At 34.8% G+C, this 18,129-nt stretch overlaps 1 protein-coding gene across 1 annotated transcript; it reads right to left on the minus strand.

Moving 5' to 3' along the window:
• Positions 1-171: 171 nt before the first annotated feature.
• On the minus strand, positions 172-15,057 carry LOC110370096 (methanethiol oxidase). Its single transcript, XM_064036828.1, has 11 exons — positions 14,917-15,057; positions 10,607-10,761; positions 8,265-8,450; positions 4,680-4,839; positions 4,474-4,585; positions 4,065-4,262; positions 3,604-3,701; positions 3,177-3,364; positions 2,129-2,284; positions 828-950; positions 172-472 (listed from the first exon to the last, which is right to left on the minus strand). Exons 1-11 carry the CDS (start codon positions 14,924-14,926, stop codon positions 428-430), a joined length of 1,431 nt encoding a protein of 476 aa, XP_063892898.1. The 5' UTR covers positions 14,927-15,057; the 3' UTR covers positions 172-427.
• Between the last annotated feature and the right edge of the window lie 3,072 nt (positions 15,058-18,129).

Here is an 18,129-nt window from a genome sequence, read left to right on the forward strand (position 1 = left end):
TATAACGGGTAATATAGGTGTGGAAAGTCAGAATATAATAGTATTGCACCGACAATATATTGTGATCAGGGCAGGAAGTTAAGTACCTTTCATAAGATATACCTAAGCTTCGTTAGCTGTCAGCTATATTTACAGGATGTTACACTATTCATCTTAATAAATAAAACTTCATTAAATATTTATGCATCATATATTTTCATTAAAACCTACCTAAAAGCATTACGTTCCTTTTATACAAAATACAATTTTACAATATAATTTATTACGTCAATGCTTAAACAGATTGAAATTATGCTTTATTTATGTACTTTTATATTGTTACTTATACGAAAATTCGTAGATTTAATTATATATTATATGAAATATGGTTATTGGTTGAACACGCATATAAAAATATTGGCACATGATTTTAGCAATTAGAGAGTATTTAGTCTTCGGCTAGCCAAATGTCAGAAGTGCAGTCTCCTCCTGGGTACCTGAGAAATATATTTTTAAAATTAGAACTTGCCTATGTTTTTGACTTGTTAGATACACAGACGATCACTTATTCAACGGAACTTTCCATCTTCATTTAATTATCATATTTCCATGAAAATAAACTTTACTCAATATTGAAACAAAAGAAGAAAGTTTTAATCAAAACAGCAAGAGTTTTTTCCCAGTAAAAACAGTTATATTTCAGACTTTAAAATTAGAATCCAAACAAGACTCGAAACTAAAACTAAATACGTTTTCAAACAACAGCAAACTAAACTAAAAACCAAACGTATCACTAGCTATTCATTCGAATTTCATACAGGTTTAACATTACGCTAAAAAGTTCGTAGGTACCTCATTTCGTGCGGCGTGACCGGCCCGTCCGGTTCGTTTCCGAAGTGCACGAGAAACTCCGGATCCAACTTCATGCCTCCATTCACAGTGTCCACGTCCAACTTTATTATCCACCCACCCTGGCGATACAATACAAATGTATTTGAATTTTGCGGCATCCAACAGAAAAATAATTTTTGGATCCATTCCGTTTTGGATCCATTCCGTTTAGGATCCGGTTCGTTTCTGGTAACGTGAAATGTTGATTCGAAATACAATGGATCTATTTAAGGATTTCATTTTCAATTGAAACGTATAAAAGCAGGAAGGTTTATTTTCGTTTTATAAAGATTTCTAAATTCAGCATTCAGCTCAGTAAAAATCTTTCGGTCTAATGAATTAAATGGTTTTTATACGTATTGTCGATCGTTTAATTTTATTCAGTGAGCTCCAGTTTTTGTTACTTTATTTACCATGCAACATTTGTTGCACTGTTTATATTAACCACTAATTTAATAAACTGCATATTATCATTTTTATTTAAAACGATTTTCATCACATAAAATATTACAGGAGGAAACATTTAATCCACGTGTGCTCAAAATAACGCGGAAAAAAGGGAAAGTTGGCACAACTTGGTTTAAAATTACAACGGCTGTCAGTTATTTGTATGACAAAATATGCGACGCTTCTCATGAATTATTCATCAATCCCAGGTGACGTATATCTCACAAAATGTGTCTTAGAAAAATAACTTTGTAAAACATTGCAAGGGCGCGGTAAATAAGACGGGGGTCGAAGGTTTGATATAAGAGATAAGGGCTGTTTATTGCGGTCTGCTGGGGTGAATGTGGACGTAATCCAATAAAATACTTTGTCTACAGCCTTCGCATACTCGGCCATGTGACTTTTAATAAAGTCTCTGGGACTACATTTTTGGGCGCCGCTTTCAGTTGAAGAATTTCAACAAAATTCTGCTTAAACTGCGTAGTTTTGGAAAGGCAAAATATTAGGTATAACCACAAGCTTGAAGAGTTATTTACAAGTTTTTAAAATAACATATTATAATGTAGGTCTTTATATTAAAACTAAGCCAAAAAATCCTCCTCATTGCTGTCGACTATGGGCGTGCTCAAAAGGCTGGCAGCATTGCTTATCCTTTATCTAAGGTAATAGCCAACGTTTTGTTTATGTTGATGAAAATGAAATATTACGTAGGTATAGATAATCTGTAATATCTAAGAGTCCTGTATATCGCATTAGGTTAAGGAAAACCTGTAATGGTAGATTAGTGGTGTAAATAAATAAATCATTTTACCTCCTGAGTCATCTTGGGGTAGAACTGCTTGTCCCACGTGCTGAAGAGAGACGATGAGACATACAGACGCTTTCCATCAAGCGAGAGTTGCAGCATTTGAGGCGATCCTTGTAGAACCTGGCCTTTTACAGTAACCAGTTGAGGTTGTACCAGTACCTGATTACAAAGCAACATAATGTTAACTTACATGATAACATGACTAGCCCCACACTCAGAAACATTTGATTACTAAAGTCACTCGTTAGTGAAGGATTTCCTAGACAATCCTTAAAGTATGTTATTAGCTGTGTTCAGTTACTCTAGATGTCCAGGTTAATTTGTATTTTAAGAATGTTAATAGACTTTAGTTACTGACCTTACTTCACCAAGTTCAATCATATCTAACTGAGAATTACCTATCTTAAAAAACATGTCTAATAAACGCTGGTGTATTTATAAACTGTTTATATATTTTGTTGATAAAAAGAGAACAGTCATCATTGAATGTGACTGAAATAACAGTGGTAATAAGGTCATTATAATACTGCCTAATAATTTGGTATATAAGATAAACAAGACATGTTATTGATAAAAAATGTGTATGAATGTTAATGTGTGAGGCTGTTGATAACATAATTATAATGCAAAGTAATGGCTTGAATATAAACAAAGCTTTTTATGACTCGACGAAATCCAATTTTTCTTGTCATTACGCATCTTCGTGTATAAATGTTAGTAAGATTGAAACTCAAAACCTTTACATTCATTGGTGGGCTTTGTCCGAGACACTGAAAGCACTATACTACATGAAAAAAGGCTTGGTGCACGTAACCCGAGTGATATGACAAAATTAAGTAATAAACTAAATGTGTTTCACAATAAAATACCATTGAATAAAACGACAATAAAACATAACACTAATGGAACAAACGTTGAAAAGCAATTTAGCAAACATCAGAGGGTAAAAACTCTAAATGAAAAGAATGACGCAGCGAGAACGTAATTGTGTGAAGTCATGAGGCGTTAATTTCAACTATTACCTACAATTGGAAAAAAAGGAATGCCTTACCTCGGACTCTCTGTCCTCAATCAGCTTCATTCCAGGGTCAGAAGCAATTACGCCTCCCAGTTGAAGTTTCCCTGTCAATTTTGGATGTTCGGGATCGGAAATATCATACTGCCTCACTTCTCCGTGTAACCAGCAACTTCCATACAGATATTTATCGTCCAGAGATATAATCACATCACCCAATAAACCTGTAACGAAATTATATTTATAACTCTCATTGGTACCGCAAAAAATATTGGTAAAATCTGTATCAAGCAAAATCGATATTCAATTATAAGAGACATTGCGACTCTGCAGATTTAAATAAAAATTTACAAAGTCAAACTTGTGTGGCGTATTTGCCAAGTCTTTTGAAGCGTAACAAGACATTTACCCTAAAGGAAATGTTGGTAACTAGAGAAAAATAAAAGAAAAACAGAAAAGTTACCGTTAAGCTCGGACTCAACGCCATCTTTAGAAACTTTTTTTGCTGGTATGTCGATGACTTTATCGGCTTTCCACGATCCGTCTGATGTTTTGTAGAACCTAAATAAAGTTAATTGAAAGCTTTTACTTAGTTATTCCTTTTAGTAGCTGTGAAATATTCAGGATCTTCGGTCCTTTCCTTGGTTTGCCTCGTTTTCCTTTTAAGTCTGATGAGATAGATACAGCTACCCTGTACTATCTTGCATTTACATTTTCAGTGTACAGTTGAGTAAATTGGTTACTTTATTATAAACTTCAATTGCATGTATGCAATACTAATAATATATAAATGAACATTAACATAAACTGTCTGGTGTCAGAATCACGAAACAATCAATCAAGCTCAACAAATCCGATACAAAGGTACCAAAACACGAAGGTAACTTTAACAAAACTGCGCAAATTTAATATAGGTATATGTACCTGTAAACGTTGGCAAACACCGCACACCCGACAAATCCCTGCGCGGCTTTGGGATCATGGAGAAATCTGATCTCAAGGGGAGCGCAGCCTTCCGGGCCCAAATCTATGACCTGTTGTAACTCTTGCGTTGACCATTTATAAATATTCAACGATGTGCCGTAGTGATCCTTGTTTGGTATGTCTTCGGGGTGGAAGCCACTGGGGACAGATAAATTGTTCTTATATTTGTTTATAGAAATGGGCTCCCAATTTGACCTATTTAGATGTTTGAGACTGGTTTTAAATTGAATAACGCTCAAAATATAATTCGAAAACGTTGTGCACAAACACTCAAGTTTATGCATACGTCTAGACATTAAAGAAGGCATAAAAACCAAGATTATTTGTATGAGGTAATGTAGGTACTCACGACTTAAATTTCCTTGGCGTGCCCCACTCAGTAGCAAACATAACATCATGATAAGGCTGGTACCAAAAATCATACCCAAACTTGGCATGCTTACTTCCCTTCGTCCACGCCCCTAAAAATACATGAAAAGATTTACGTTTTTTCAATATGGCCCACATTAACTGGCCCCTCCCGTCAAGCTGTGTACAGACGCGTTCACAATTCACCTGTCATTTTCAAAGTCTTCGAATCGATGAGCACAAAATCCCCTTTTCCGTTTTCGTCTTTATCTCCCATCGTCGAAATCATGATTTCGCCGGTTGCTAGGCAGTGCGTGGTGTGCGGGTAACTGCAGTTGAATGACCTCATCTCTGAGCCGTCGATTACCTGGTAATGAGATTTTCGCTATGAACCCTCTATATAAGGGAGCTGAGAGAATGAGCTCTTTAGCAGTTTCCCCGATAGTAAGGGATTTACATTTAAGTTGGCCTCTTTGGTATAAACTTTTAGGAGAAACACTTTCAGGTGTTTTCGTGTGTCCTTACATTTTCTTATGTGCTTTTATTTTAGTAAACAGTTTAGTTAACATTTGTAGAAATTGTTGACTGGAGTTTGCTATTTATTTTTCGTAAGAACAGTGTACCTACTATTGAAAATTGTGTTATTTGAAAGATTTATAAAATCTGCTAGACCTGTCCGCTACCAAACAACCAGACAGCTGTAGTGTTTGAGTTACTCTTTAACTGCCAACATTCATAACTTCACGAAACTCCATATAACTCCCAAATTCTGAGTACAAAGTATTATGTGTGAAAAGGACAAACTGAGGTCCTACAGCCAATATAACGAGTTCGCGAACTGTCTGGCTTGACTCGGAATGTTGCAAGTTTAACGACAGATTCTGGACTTCGGGAGAGCTAGTTGGGAAAATTGCGCCATCGAACTATTTGAGTCTTGGAACAATAATTATGGCGATATTGGGCATTAGGGAATCAGCGATGAGGGATAATTTGGAAGTTATAAGTTTTGATGTATTTCCCGGAATTGAAGCTAAGCGCAGTTGCACATACCTTTATAAACTTGGTTAATGAAAACCTCGAAAGTTTCGTGGTATCGACACTAAACTCAGAGTTTGTGTGTCCACAGATGTCTAGATAAGAACCCATTAATTAAATGAGGAAACGTTTGTACTTATCCAATATTGGAATTTAAATAGATTATTTCTCCCTACATTCCGATTTTTATATATTTTTTTTATTTATTAGAATATAGTTTTTGCTATCCGAGAGAGTAGTTTGTCATATTTGTAGTTGGTTATTTTGTACCGTTACAAAGTTAATTTTCCTTGAACTCTTTATTAAACAAAAAACAATTAAATTTAAATTAGGAGCCACCTATAAAGTTTCAAGGGAACAAACCAAGTACCGGAAAAGAGTTCCTTTTTTTATTATTCACGTAAGTTGAGTGGATACTCTTCAAAATTATAGTCCGGCTCGAACTGAGAGGTTTTAATTAGAATCAATTTCAAAAACTCTTACACCTGAATCTTCAATCGTGAAAGCTTGAAACATCAAAATTGATTCATGAAATAAATATTGACTTCGCTAAAGTAGAAAAAGAAAATAAACTGTACCTACATTAAGTACGTTATTTGATAGAACCAAGACTCTCTTTGAGCATGTTGATGTAATATGCAATTTATGATAAAATTGACGTTTTTATTTACACGACGTTTACTTGAAGCGTGGCTATATTAAATGAAATTGCATTTTAATAATGCAGTGGAGATTTTTCATTTTATTTTGCATCAAGTTAAATAGACTTGGGTAACATGTTCGTATGTTGTTATTACATATGTAGTTTTATTTGAAATGGAAATGGAGTATGTATGCATATATGAAATACGATATAAAAATAACTGACAATCAATAAAGGAATTTAATATTTTAAATCGAGTATGAAATTACATATGTAATTTTTTGAGTAGCATTTGCCTAATTTTGTGATTGGATTTCAGACTGTATCGGTTTGTGAAAAACATAAAACTTTATAGGAAAACAAAAGTGTATCATAATCATGAAAGATGGAATAAACCAAAACACGCTTTTAATACTTAGTTAGCTTTCAGCATGATTTGGATTATCACTCAAGAAAATCAAATAAATTCAATCAACTGGATTGAACAGTAGCCTTTTTTCCCTGATTCAATTTCTGCCGATAAATTGATTCGTAAATCTGCATTCAGAGTAAAACAACAATTTACTTCGGCGAACAACCGTTTGTTTCAGTTTTTACGCTCTTGCAATAAAGTTGTAGTTGGCTCGGAAAATCCGGAACATAAAAAGCTAAGAATTAAAAAAGTTTCCCAGATCTGTTGACATAAAAATGCCGTTTTATGACCAGCTAGCCGTAACTATATCGCACGTACGAAGTTCGCAAGACCACACGACCACAAACAACTGCATTTTTAAGGACCAAAACAAATTGTTTACTCTTCAATCTTGGAAGCACGCTTGGATACCAAGCCGATCGTAAAATTGGATCATAAATCTAACAAACAATCTAGAAAAAAACACGGATAAGTGCTCCGTGTGAGAATTTAAATTACGATCGGCGAACAGCGTTCAGGAATCCTGCACAGCCCGTAAATTGGGCCCGCCATTGATTTATCGATAAATGCCTTAATCACCCTAACACCACCACATAAATTAATTTTGTTTGTGGTCAGCCACCACTTTGTTATGCAGGTCAATTTTAAAATAAAGCCTGCTTTGTGGTGAATTACTATTTATATATCAGTAAAGAGTTAGGTACTCTATCGTAATTTTCTGTATGATTTGTTATAGGCATTTGAAACTTCTTAACGACCTGCAAATCTGTTTGCTTCGTTACTAGAGAGTTGCCAAAACAACATTTAGTCAATTTTCCTGTTACTCAATTCATAGAAAATACTCAAACATAAACCCAACATTTTACTTACAAAACACTGCAACTTTACATGCAGCTCAATCGACTATATCTTTGAACTCTGGCCCGGTTCCAGAAGTTCTTGTTTGTCCACACTTGTGTTGTTTAAACTTTTTGCACCTATTGTTAAGCGCACCTTCGAGGCATTGACGCCAATGTTTATTTACTGCTGCCTTGGAAATAGATTCCTTGAAAATAGATTCGATTCCTTCTACACACCTGTTTAGGAACTTCAGTAGTTTGGTTTAAAGTTTCCACAAAAGGAATGTCTTATTTTCGTTCTGTGTTTTACATTTTACTGCGATGTGATGCTTACTTTTCTCTGCATTTTTGATTTAACAATTCCATTAAAATTGAATGGAACTCATTAATAGAAGAAAAATTATAATGATTGTATCAAATTCGTTCAAATAATTATTCCTGTCCAAAACAACAACCTTTAAAACTTCTCCAAGCTGATACCGTTGAACAAAATTCAACCTAATATACACCGCCTAAAAGTTCAGATTTGCAAACCTCTGGACTAGAAATTAAAAGCACTTAGTAGGTAATCTTCCCATGAAAGTTGGAGTATCAATCAAGGCAATTAAGGTCATAGCAGCATGGAGATGCGGTCTCTTCAACGTAGTTAGGAATTGATACTTTTACTACTTTTTATTGGTAATATTTCTTTAATGGGATAAAATAGTGGTGGCAAAAATTGTATTAGAAAACTTTTTCGCGAATATTAGGTAGGTAAATAAAAATTGCAATTGCAACTCTAATGATGTACTAAAGTCACTGTACAGTAACGAAAAAAGGTTTCATCAGCCACTCAACGCACAGAGCGTACAATTACCACTTACTTTATGCAATTTTGGTTTTCGAGGATCCGTGCCGACATCCACGATGAAAACCTTCGCGGATTTCACAGCAGGCAGGATAAGGAGGTCCCTCTTGAGTGAAGGGTCGTCATGGCAACTGGAGCAAACGTTCCACCCACTGTGATGAAGCTCGTCACCTGTACTGCCAGTGTGTGTGCGCGCTATTACCTGTGACCAAGGAGTTTGTGTCAGTGTTGGGGATTTTGAATGAAGGTTAGTCCCAGTTTGGGTGCCAGTATTTTTGTAAAGATTGTTTGCTTTAAATTGAGCTCGGAATAATGTAGTATCATTATTATTAAACTAAAATTACACAAAAATAAATCTGTAAATATAACTAAAACGTAGATAATTTCACACAGAAAACTAAACGTAATTCTTTAGGCGATAAATTAGAAAAACATTCAAGAAATTATCACTTTTCCCAAAACCCTTAATTTGTTGCATACCTGGTCACAATAGCAGTTTCATTGCTTATATCCTTTTATCCCTCCCCAACTACCATAACCCCATTTATACGCCGCCCTTTCTTCTTACCAACCAAACAAAAAACCCAAGACATCTATCGTAGAATCCAAGTAACAAATCCCGCACAATATATTGCATTCCGCCTGTTAATTTAGTCTCGCCTGGCATTGCAATGGCAAAGTACACAATAATACTTCCTACTAAATCCTGAAATCCTCGGATTACTGGTACGTTATTGCCCAGCGACATCGCTGGACTGAGAGCAGACAGCCAACTTTTAGTCGGCCGATGACAGTATGTATTTTTTTATGCGGTTAAGTTTTTATTTTTAATTAAATATGTACACTATATATACAACCTTAAACTATTTATCTTTAAAAAAAATACTATATTCAAAAATAGAAACATAATATTTGTATAAAAGAATTGTATCCTAATCATAACTTTGTAATTTTTATCTTTTTCTCAAGTATGACAGACTTATGTAATTACAGTTTCCTTTAAACTTTTAATCTGCCGATGGTTTCATTGATATTATGAGTAGTATAAAGATGAATGGTAGTACATTTTTAAAGGTCAAGTATTTAGTTCTATCAGAACGACTGCAGACTTTGATTACAATCAATACTTTGTTTAGAAAAAAAAAATTTCGTTACCATCTTGTCAACTGTCGGCCAACTATTTAGTTTGCAGTTAGCGGGTATTCTAAATAGCAGGATATAAGGTTTTATTCGCTAATACAAAAGTAGTGCGTAATTGGTATTTTCTTCTGTATAATATTGCTTGTTTCGTAACGTCTTTCCGGGAAAATTGTTACGCAGACAGATATGGAAGGTAATTATTTTTCGAATGCGATCGGATTTTGTTTTTCGTGTCTGTAATTTTGTTGGTTTGAGGAAAAATACCTTGTACAAATTGTTAACTTTTCACATTAGAAAATTACAAATATAAATGAAAAATATTGTTTAGTTCATATTATTTTTATCTGCGGGTTTGTCTAATAGGCAAATCACCAATAATGAGAAATGTGATCGCTAAAATACGCATACATTTTTACTGGCACAAAAAATATACATACGTGTCTACAAATCGTACCTAAGTTGAGTGTTTATATAAATTTTATCATGCGAGGAGTATTTAATCACAATTAAAACCCCACAAATCACGACTATCGATAAAATTCAACCACTAGTTCTTATTACCCTTTAATTTCACATCCCTATCACATTGCCTCCCAGGTTAACGCGGGTTGCTCGCAAGTATCAAGCTCGGGTATCGAGGTTACAGTAATCAATTAAATCCTTCCGATACCTTTATATCGAATATCGTTCAATAGGAAATCGTACAATATTCACGGAAATGAAAGTGGTAAATTGTTGCCCCGGCTTAAGTTTTGATTTCAAAGTCAAAGTACTTTATTGCTTGATAAATGTGTTGATGTTAATGGCAATAAAATATGGCTTTCAAGGTATTTAAAACGCTGAAAGTAAGTGACCTCAGAAAAATATAATTTTAAGTTACTGAAAAAACATTTCCATTAAAATAATATTTATTTTTGAGTATATCTCTAATACAGGAGCTAGATAAGGTTTTTTATCTCTTATTCAGTTAGAACCAGATTTTTATCTCCTATTCTAAGTTGGTTTTGTACGTCTGAGCCGAATTGTATCGCTTCAAATAAAAATAAAAAATTGGTATGCCAAACACTATTGCTACCCCATATTGCTAGTACCTACTGAATTAGGAAGCCTTACTCAAAATACAAAAAGTTCGCATGGGATCGCATTCTTTTCGAACACATTAAAGTTGCTTTCTAAGAAGGCAGCTTATAGTTTGCAGTCTGAACATTTCATACTAACCTGGCAATAGGTCGGAGACTCTGGATCAATGTCAACAGTAGCTAAATAGTCCTGTTTGGTCGTGTCTGGTTGGACACAGACCACGTATATCAACTTCTCCCTAGGTCCCTTCGTGAAGGCTTCTAAAGGAGACGCGTAGCCCGGTCCTAGCTTACCTGTGAAGAAAAAGCAGGGGGTAAGAATACAGCAATTAATATACCAAGGTACAGGTTATTTAAAGTTTAAATGGAACTTTATGGACAATACCAATTGCATAGAATAATAAATATAAGCAGAAAATAATTACAGGTTTTTAATGAAAAAGTATTTTGTCTGAAAAAGGTTTTCACGGTAAAAAGTCCCCACGCGAACTCTCGACTCACACTACAATCAGAAACTGGGAATATTCGGAATTCGAACTTTTATTTTAGATGACAAAAAAAGTTAATTTAAATTTAATTTATATTCAATTCAAAACCTTCAAAGCAGTCTTAACAAATCCCCGAACACCTGAATAATAAGCTGATCCGAACCAAATAATGAAAATCAATTTCATAGCTTTTCCCTCCAAATATTTATTTTAGGGTGCTCAATTTTCTTTCAAAAAGCGAACTGTCAGTCCATATAAATCGTCGATAGGCATCAAAACGTTATTCTTTCCCGCGTAAACGGGGGGTGCGGACAAACATCGGGGGATGGCGCCCCACGCAATTTGGGTAATCACGTCAGGTAATGCTTGCATATAAATTACTCCTTTGTTCGGCTTAATCCCATCAATAACCCATTGTTTCGCCTACAAATTGCATGGCTTGTTAGTTGTAGATAAATATATGGACTTGCATATTCTATGCAGTGATGTATTTATACAATATGGGGGCGCTGTGGTTGGAACATTTTATTTATTAATTCAATAGTAGTCAGGAATATTCCACATCAGGCAAATTACATTAATTTTAAAGTACCTATATCAAAACCTAACTTGTACGAAAAATATTTTATTGGATTAACAGATCACAAAAATAAGACTGCAATGTTTGGTCTACATGTTTAATCAAGGAACACTTTTATTTATTACATTAATTGCCCGTTACGCAAACAATTTGTCTAGTCTACCCCTTAATCTGATTAGATCTTTTTTTTCGAGGCAACACTAGCTATCTCACGCGATCATAATTTGCTATTTTATTTTAATTTGTATTAGTGCTCCAGTTGACTATTATGTAGATAGCAGTTTGTCGATAAAAGGAAATATTAAGTTACAAGTTAATCAAAAACAACACTTAGGTGTTGATGACTATATTGTTAGTATACAATTGTGTTTACAATATTTCGTAACTGAACTTAGAACGCTATCGACTTTGAAAAATGTAGGTACATTTTCCATGCTGTTTGATTTAACGAAAATAACAACGTGATTTTATGAATAAGAAACGGACAAATACTTGGTTTAAACTTTGACTTTCGCAAAACAACAAAAAAAAACAATTATTCACAGATTTCGATCGATATCGGAGAATCTTACTAACTTCCTTATTCATACTAATTAAACAGATCTAGCAAGCGATTTCTACGTCCCAACCAAAACACTCTCAATATCGGTACCCCTGCAAAAACTACGCATATCGCATGACCTTGAAACACACTACTTATCCGCTTATAAACAAGCAAACTATCTTATCCGAGCAGTCTGAAAGTCAGGCATTGATAGTTTGCTTTATGCAGTGGCGATGAACTAGGAATACATAACAGCGGCATAATACGTACTTATGTCATTGTGTTGCGTGATATGCATAATGTTGAATAACTGATAGCTTAACTGTTAATAATACAAATACGAAAGATAGTAATGTTTTTTTGAGTTTTTTTTTACTATAACTTTTGAGGCGATTGGTATGATTTATTTGTCGTGTGGTACTTATCCTGAAAACGAGGGCACTTTAATTTGAATATGGAAAGAAGTTCGTTCAGGACGTTCCGGGAACAGTTAGTATTATTTTAATGATAAAATATTTAAAGTTGTTAAGTACTCAGATAATCTTAGGATTTCGTAAAGTTCAGTATCATCATTTAAACTACACTATTGACTTTAATTCGTAGTAAAAGTTTGAGTTACATATGTTGAAGATACATTTTATGTTTTGTCAAAAACATGCAAGATGACATATGTACATAGAACAGAACTGAATAAAAATTCATATCGTAGTGCTAGACAGCGGACAAAATGCGTTTTGTAGGTAGCGTATAAAGATGACAAATAGCTGTTGCATTTTTATTTTGTTACCATGAGTGAAGCTCACACAACCATTACCTACATAAACCATATAATGCTGCAAAAGATATGGACATAGTCAAATGATTAGTGAGAAAATAAATGACTTGAAATATTTATTTTATTGAAAGGTCAAAACTTCGTAATATAAGGATTTTAATTTTGTACAAGTGCGTTGTGTACAAGTTTTTTTTTACTATATATGATAAGAGATGAGAGAGACATAATTAAACTTTTGTTTAGCAGTCTATGGATGATATTATGTACCATCTAGAGTATGTATACCCAATACTCGAAAATGAATTCCAAGTAAATTAAATTCGCCTCTCTTGAGTATCCGAGACGAACAGAAATCTCAGCGGAGATGAATAAATCAATTTTGTTTCAAAGATATTAAAGACAACAGATTTTCAATCTTATCAGGACCCCACTTAAGATTATATCGACACCGTCCTGAAATTAATACAAGTGCTCGTCTCCACTTATTTCCGTAGCTCTGAGGGACATTTTTAATCCATGCCAAGTTTAATATTCAAAGGACTTCTTTAAATTTTTCTATCCACAAAAAGGAGCTTTATCTAAACAGTGAGATTAAAATCACTAGGGTTCGTTTGAGGGACGTTTAAGTCGCTTTGAAGGCACGCCTAGAGGCCGAGATGATAAATTGCAACCCGCTTGATGTTTTTGACACTTTTTTTCATACCATGACCTTTTACGGGTCTTTTATTTCGCTTATCATGTGACACGGACGAATAAGTTTGTTAAAGAGCTGACAAATAGCCGAATAGAGCAGCCGGGTGGAACATGACTTCTGAGCATATTGGAGTTCAAAATGGCTGCTAGTGCTGCTGTGTTTTAGGGGAAAATTATGTTTGTTGTGAACTAGATATTCCATGAATGACACACTCGTATTTTATATTTACAACATGCTATAGTTTCACATGATATGTGTTCATAAGTAAGGTTATCTCAAAACTGTAGGCATGCTCAACGCGTATGCAAATCAACAGTCATTAAAGTTGAAAAAAAATCGGTAAAAGATACCAATATTAAATGTCAAGAGACTAAGGGAAAATTTGCTATAGAATTTTCAATTTATATTGCTTGGACAAGCGTGAACCCCCTACATTTGGAACCCCAATCAGTGCGATGGTGATGTGGAAATGGTCGGCGTTAAGATGCATCCTATGTCACCGGAAAACAAACACAATGCTTTTATTCAGCTCTCTTCTATCAATGGAATATAAATTAATAGTGTTCGGATTGCGGAGTTTCCAGTAAATAACTCTTGACATATAAAAATGGTGAAGCATCACTACTTGGCTCATTAACTACTGTCGCTGTATTGTTATTCTTTTACATTTATTTTGTAGACTATTGTCTATTATTTATTTATTTTTCTCGCAAATGTTAAGACAATTTACCCATACTTAATGCAACTAAATTAATTATCTCGCTATTTTCTATGAATGATGTTATAAGACAGTAGGACTAATCCTGAGAGGGCCCACTTCGTCTGGCTTTCACGCCATAACTACTGCTCCGATTTAGGTAAATGTTTGGTACAGTAGACCGCATATCAGTGGTAACTGTCATGCACCTTAACTTAATAGTAATAAGTACGATTTTCCTATAAAACTGTTACCACTGATCTGAAGTTGACTGTACAGCATTTGTCTGAATGCTTGCGAAAGACATAGGTTGGTATCATCCAGGCGGGCGCAGGCAGAACCTCGAGGAACTGCTAGTGGAGTCAGCTAGTGTGTTATAAAAACACATTCAAAACGTAATGAGTCACTATTTAGCCAGGCATATATTACAAGAATAATATGAGTTACTTTTCAAAACACGATAATATCAGAACGAAATTACGTGAAAACAGTTCAATTACAATCTCACAACAAATACAAACAATCAACCAAACAAAACTAACCTAACTAAACGACGCAAATACATAGAATATAAGTTTTCAACTTAAAAAGCCTCATGCAAACAAAAAGAGACTTTAAATAAGGTGCATTTTAGGTTTAAAATTGATAAACAATCAAAAAATAGTACTTACAACAAGACATTTTCGTAATTTTTAACTGGCAGCCGTTCACACCGATGATGGGTTAACAACTAGTAGATATGCAAACCAAACTTGATGATAAACTGACAGATATATCTGTCTCTTTCTATCCCTTCTAAAAGAGCGAATAAGATGTACCGGTTCATGCGCAGCTATCATTGTACGTAGTAACAGCATTCAAAATATTCGAATGTAAATAACATTGAACTTGACTTGAGTCGTATGTTTTGATAATAATTTTCCAGTACTAATAGTTGATTAATCATCATTTAGTTTTAAACAACTCATGGCTAAGTCATCGTCTGCCTAGTCTTTTCCCAACTATGTTGGGGTTGGCGTCCAGTCTAATCGGGCGCAGCTGAGTACGAGTGTTTTCAAGAAGTGATTGTCTATCTGAGCTACTCAACTCAGCTACCCGGGCAACGCAATACTCCTTCGTAAGACTGGTCTTCTGAGTTCATGGCTAAGTAGAAGTCTCAATAGTTGATTGGTTAATGTTATTGCGCTGTTGATAGGTAATATTAACCAGCTACATCATAACGAGTTCCTAGTTTCAGAGGGGGTCAATTTCAATTGTAGGTCCCTGATATCACATGTAAATCAAGTAAGGTAAGATTTGTATAACCCTTTGCCATAACCGCATTAAAGCGAAAATTATAAATAATCAAAATAACATTAAAGAAAACCCCGTATAAAAGAAAATGCCGAACTAAAGTACTAAACTCCTTTTCTTGCGAGTATAAAAAACATAAAGGCCTTTAACGTTATTCATAAAAGTAATTTCATGAAGCCAAAGATAACATATAACATAAAGAGTATAACAACAAAGAAATCAACCAGCAAATACGTATTATAATGGAATTGTGAACCTTAGATAATGGAGCAAAATAATTTTTTAAGCAAGATTATGTAGTAAATAAAAAACTCGAATAACATAAAGTACCTATTGGGTTTTAGAAGATTTTTATTAATATTTTTGGTCTCCTAACTGGAGACTATAAGTTACTTTTAGAGACTATAAGTTACTTTATAACTACTTTTAAAAATGAGGTAACCTATGTGCAATTTTTTGCATTAGAAATAACATTTTATAGTTTACAATTTTGTAATTATTTTCCTTTATGGCTTAAAATATAACACATAGTTATAATGAAGTATTCCCGTAACACTTCTTTATCCTTAGAATTATAATATTTAACGATTCGAAGTATAAGAATAGAATAACGATATCCCAGTTCCCAAAAAATACCTTGTACTTCAAAATAAACTTTATCCTAATACAAAAATAATACTCCACCAATTAATCTTGTCAAAGCAAAATTAGCTTCGTCAGTTGCTCCACGGAAAATATTCGAATTTCCTTTTTATCTCCAACGAAATCATCAAGAAAGCTATTAATCAAGATACCTGAGCCAAACACAAGACAAAACGAAATCTTCCTGCGAGTAAAATGTGAGCAATAATATAATTCTGTGAGCGTAACATCGTTAAGAACCTGCAAGGCGAAGATGTAGCTCCACAAAATAAAATGCTACATGAAGAAATAAGACAGACATATCGTACATACGTGCTCTGTGATACAATCGCCTTGCACTCCGCTTCCAATCGCACTCCGAAGAAACACAATACGACTTAAAATACGCTTATTGTCAGTTCAGAATTTAAAAAGTCTCCCACGTAACTTGTATACAAACGTCTATGTGTAAACTTAGCAACTATCGATGCATTTATCTTCGTCTACGCAATATAAGTTTTCTCCTTCCAGCCTTCCTATTGTGTGTGTGGGTGTTACTGTCCTGCATTATCCGTCTTAGACTCGCGTGCTGGTGGAATTCATGTCGGATTGAAATATGTCTGCTTATATTCTTGAACAAGATATGCCACAAAGCTTTGTCCTTATTCTTCCACAATAAATCTGCAGTCTTCTCCTTAATCCTACGCATATTTTCCTCCAGTCTCCTAGCTTTTATTTCCATTTGTATGAGGGAACGGGTCGTATTTGTCAAAAGGCGGTACAGGTATTCTTTTCTTCGCGTTTTCCTCGGCTCCGTTGCGCTCGTATTTATCATAGACTCGTATTCAGTGCTGTCCTCGAGCTCTTGAACTTCGTCCAAACTTGTGATTTGTGATTGCTTATTTTTTGTGCGGAGAAAAACACCGGTGAGTAAAATTGCGAGCACGAAACTTAATAGCATGAGGAGACGAGCATGGTTATAGAGGGGTTTGGCTATGAAATTCATGTCAGTAAGTTGTAGGATGTCGGTATCATAATAAACACGTCACGTTGCATCGGGATGCATGTTTTGTTTGTGTGCGAGCGTCGGGATTGTGTTTCGAGCAACAAGTCACGTGGTCGGTACGGGAGCGCGGACGGCGCCCTCTCGCGGCGTCGGCGAAAACGGCACTGGCTGGAGTGAAAACACGCCGGTGCGTCGCACCCCACGAATTTCCCCAATGACTTTTCCTCTTGGATGTGGGAAAGGGCGTTTTATTTGGATGTGACAGCTATACTTAAACACTTTGCGACGCGGGTCGGATCGTGTAATTAAACCGCAATGTTGTATGACAGCGATTAAACTGTCATTTTCGATGTCTGGAAACCGAGAGAGTGCTAAATTAATTTGTTTTAGGAATTTGCTATTATTAGAGACGACAACAGCAGGGTATAGTATAAGCATAAGATAATTTATTCCTTATTTGAAACGCAAACTGTTACTCGGAATTTTATTTCTCATTTTTATTGCCTGCACCGTGAACTTCATTGGAGACTATTATCGTGAATTATTGTGGTTTCGGAAAGTTTATACCAAAAATTAGTTCTTGAGACATTTTTATTGTGAAAGTTTGAAGTTTATTCTTTCAGGACTCAATGTACCCGAGGCTCAAGGTGCGTAAGTAATGGAGGGGGAACGAGAAGGTTCACCTACTACGAAATGAAGCAGACATATTTTCACGTCACTATCTCACTATCGGTCACGATTTATGTCGATCCTAAAAGTAGTGTACCTACTTACGACCTTTTTATATTGGAATATATTTTTTACTATTTTACATACATTACCATACTTCTAGGTACATGGCAGAACACGCTTAATTGAGAAACATATACTTTGATTAAATGTAATGTGATAACGCATTGATATTATTATGATAGTTTAGTATTTCATCGAAGTATTTATCATGAGGCATTATTCAGTGACAATC

Source organism: Helicoverpa armigera, chromosome 11, assembly GCF_030705265.1.
Source record: "Helicoverpa armigera isolate CAAS_96S chromosome 11, ASM3070526v1, whole genome shotgun sequence".
Classification (NCBI taxonomy): domain Eukaryota; kingdom Metazoa; phylum Arthropoda; class Insecta; order Lepidoptera; family Noctuidae; genus Helicoverpa; species Helicoverpa armigera.

Bases quoted from the DNA above. Each gene is read 5' to 3' on its own strand.
- LOC110370096 (XM_064036828.1), bottom strand. The intron at 4,263-4,473 runs GTGAGTACCTAC...ATCTGTCCCCAG, and splicing joins ACGCCAAGGAAATTTAAGTC to TGGCTTCCACCCCGAAGACA. The intron at 3,702-4,064 runs GTACATATACCT...AACTTTATTTAG, and splicing joins GTGTTTGCCAACGTTTACAG to GTTCTACAAAACATCAGACG.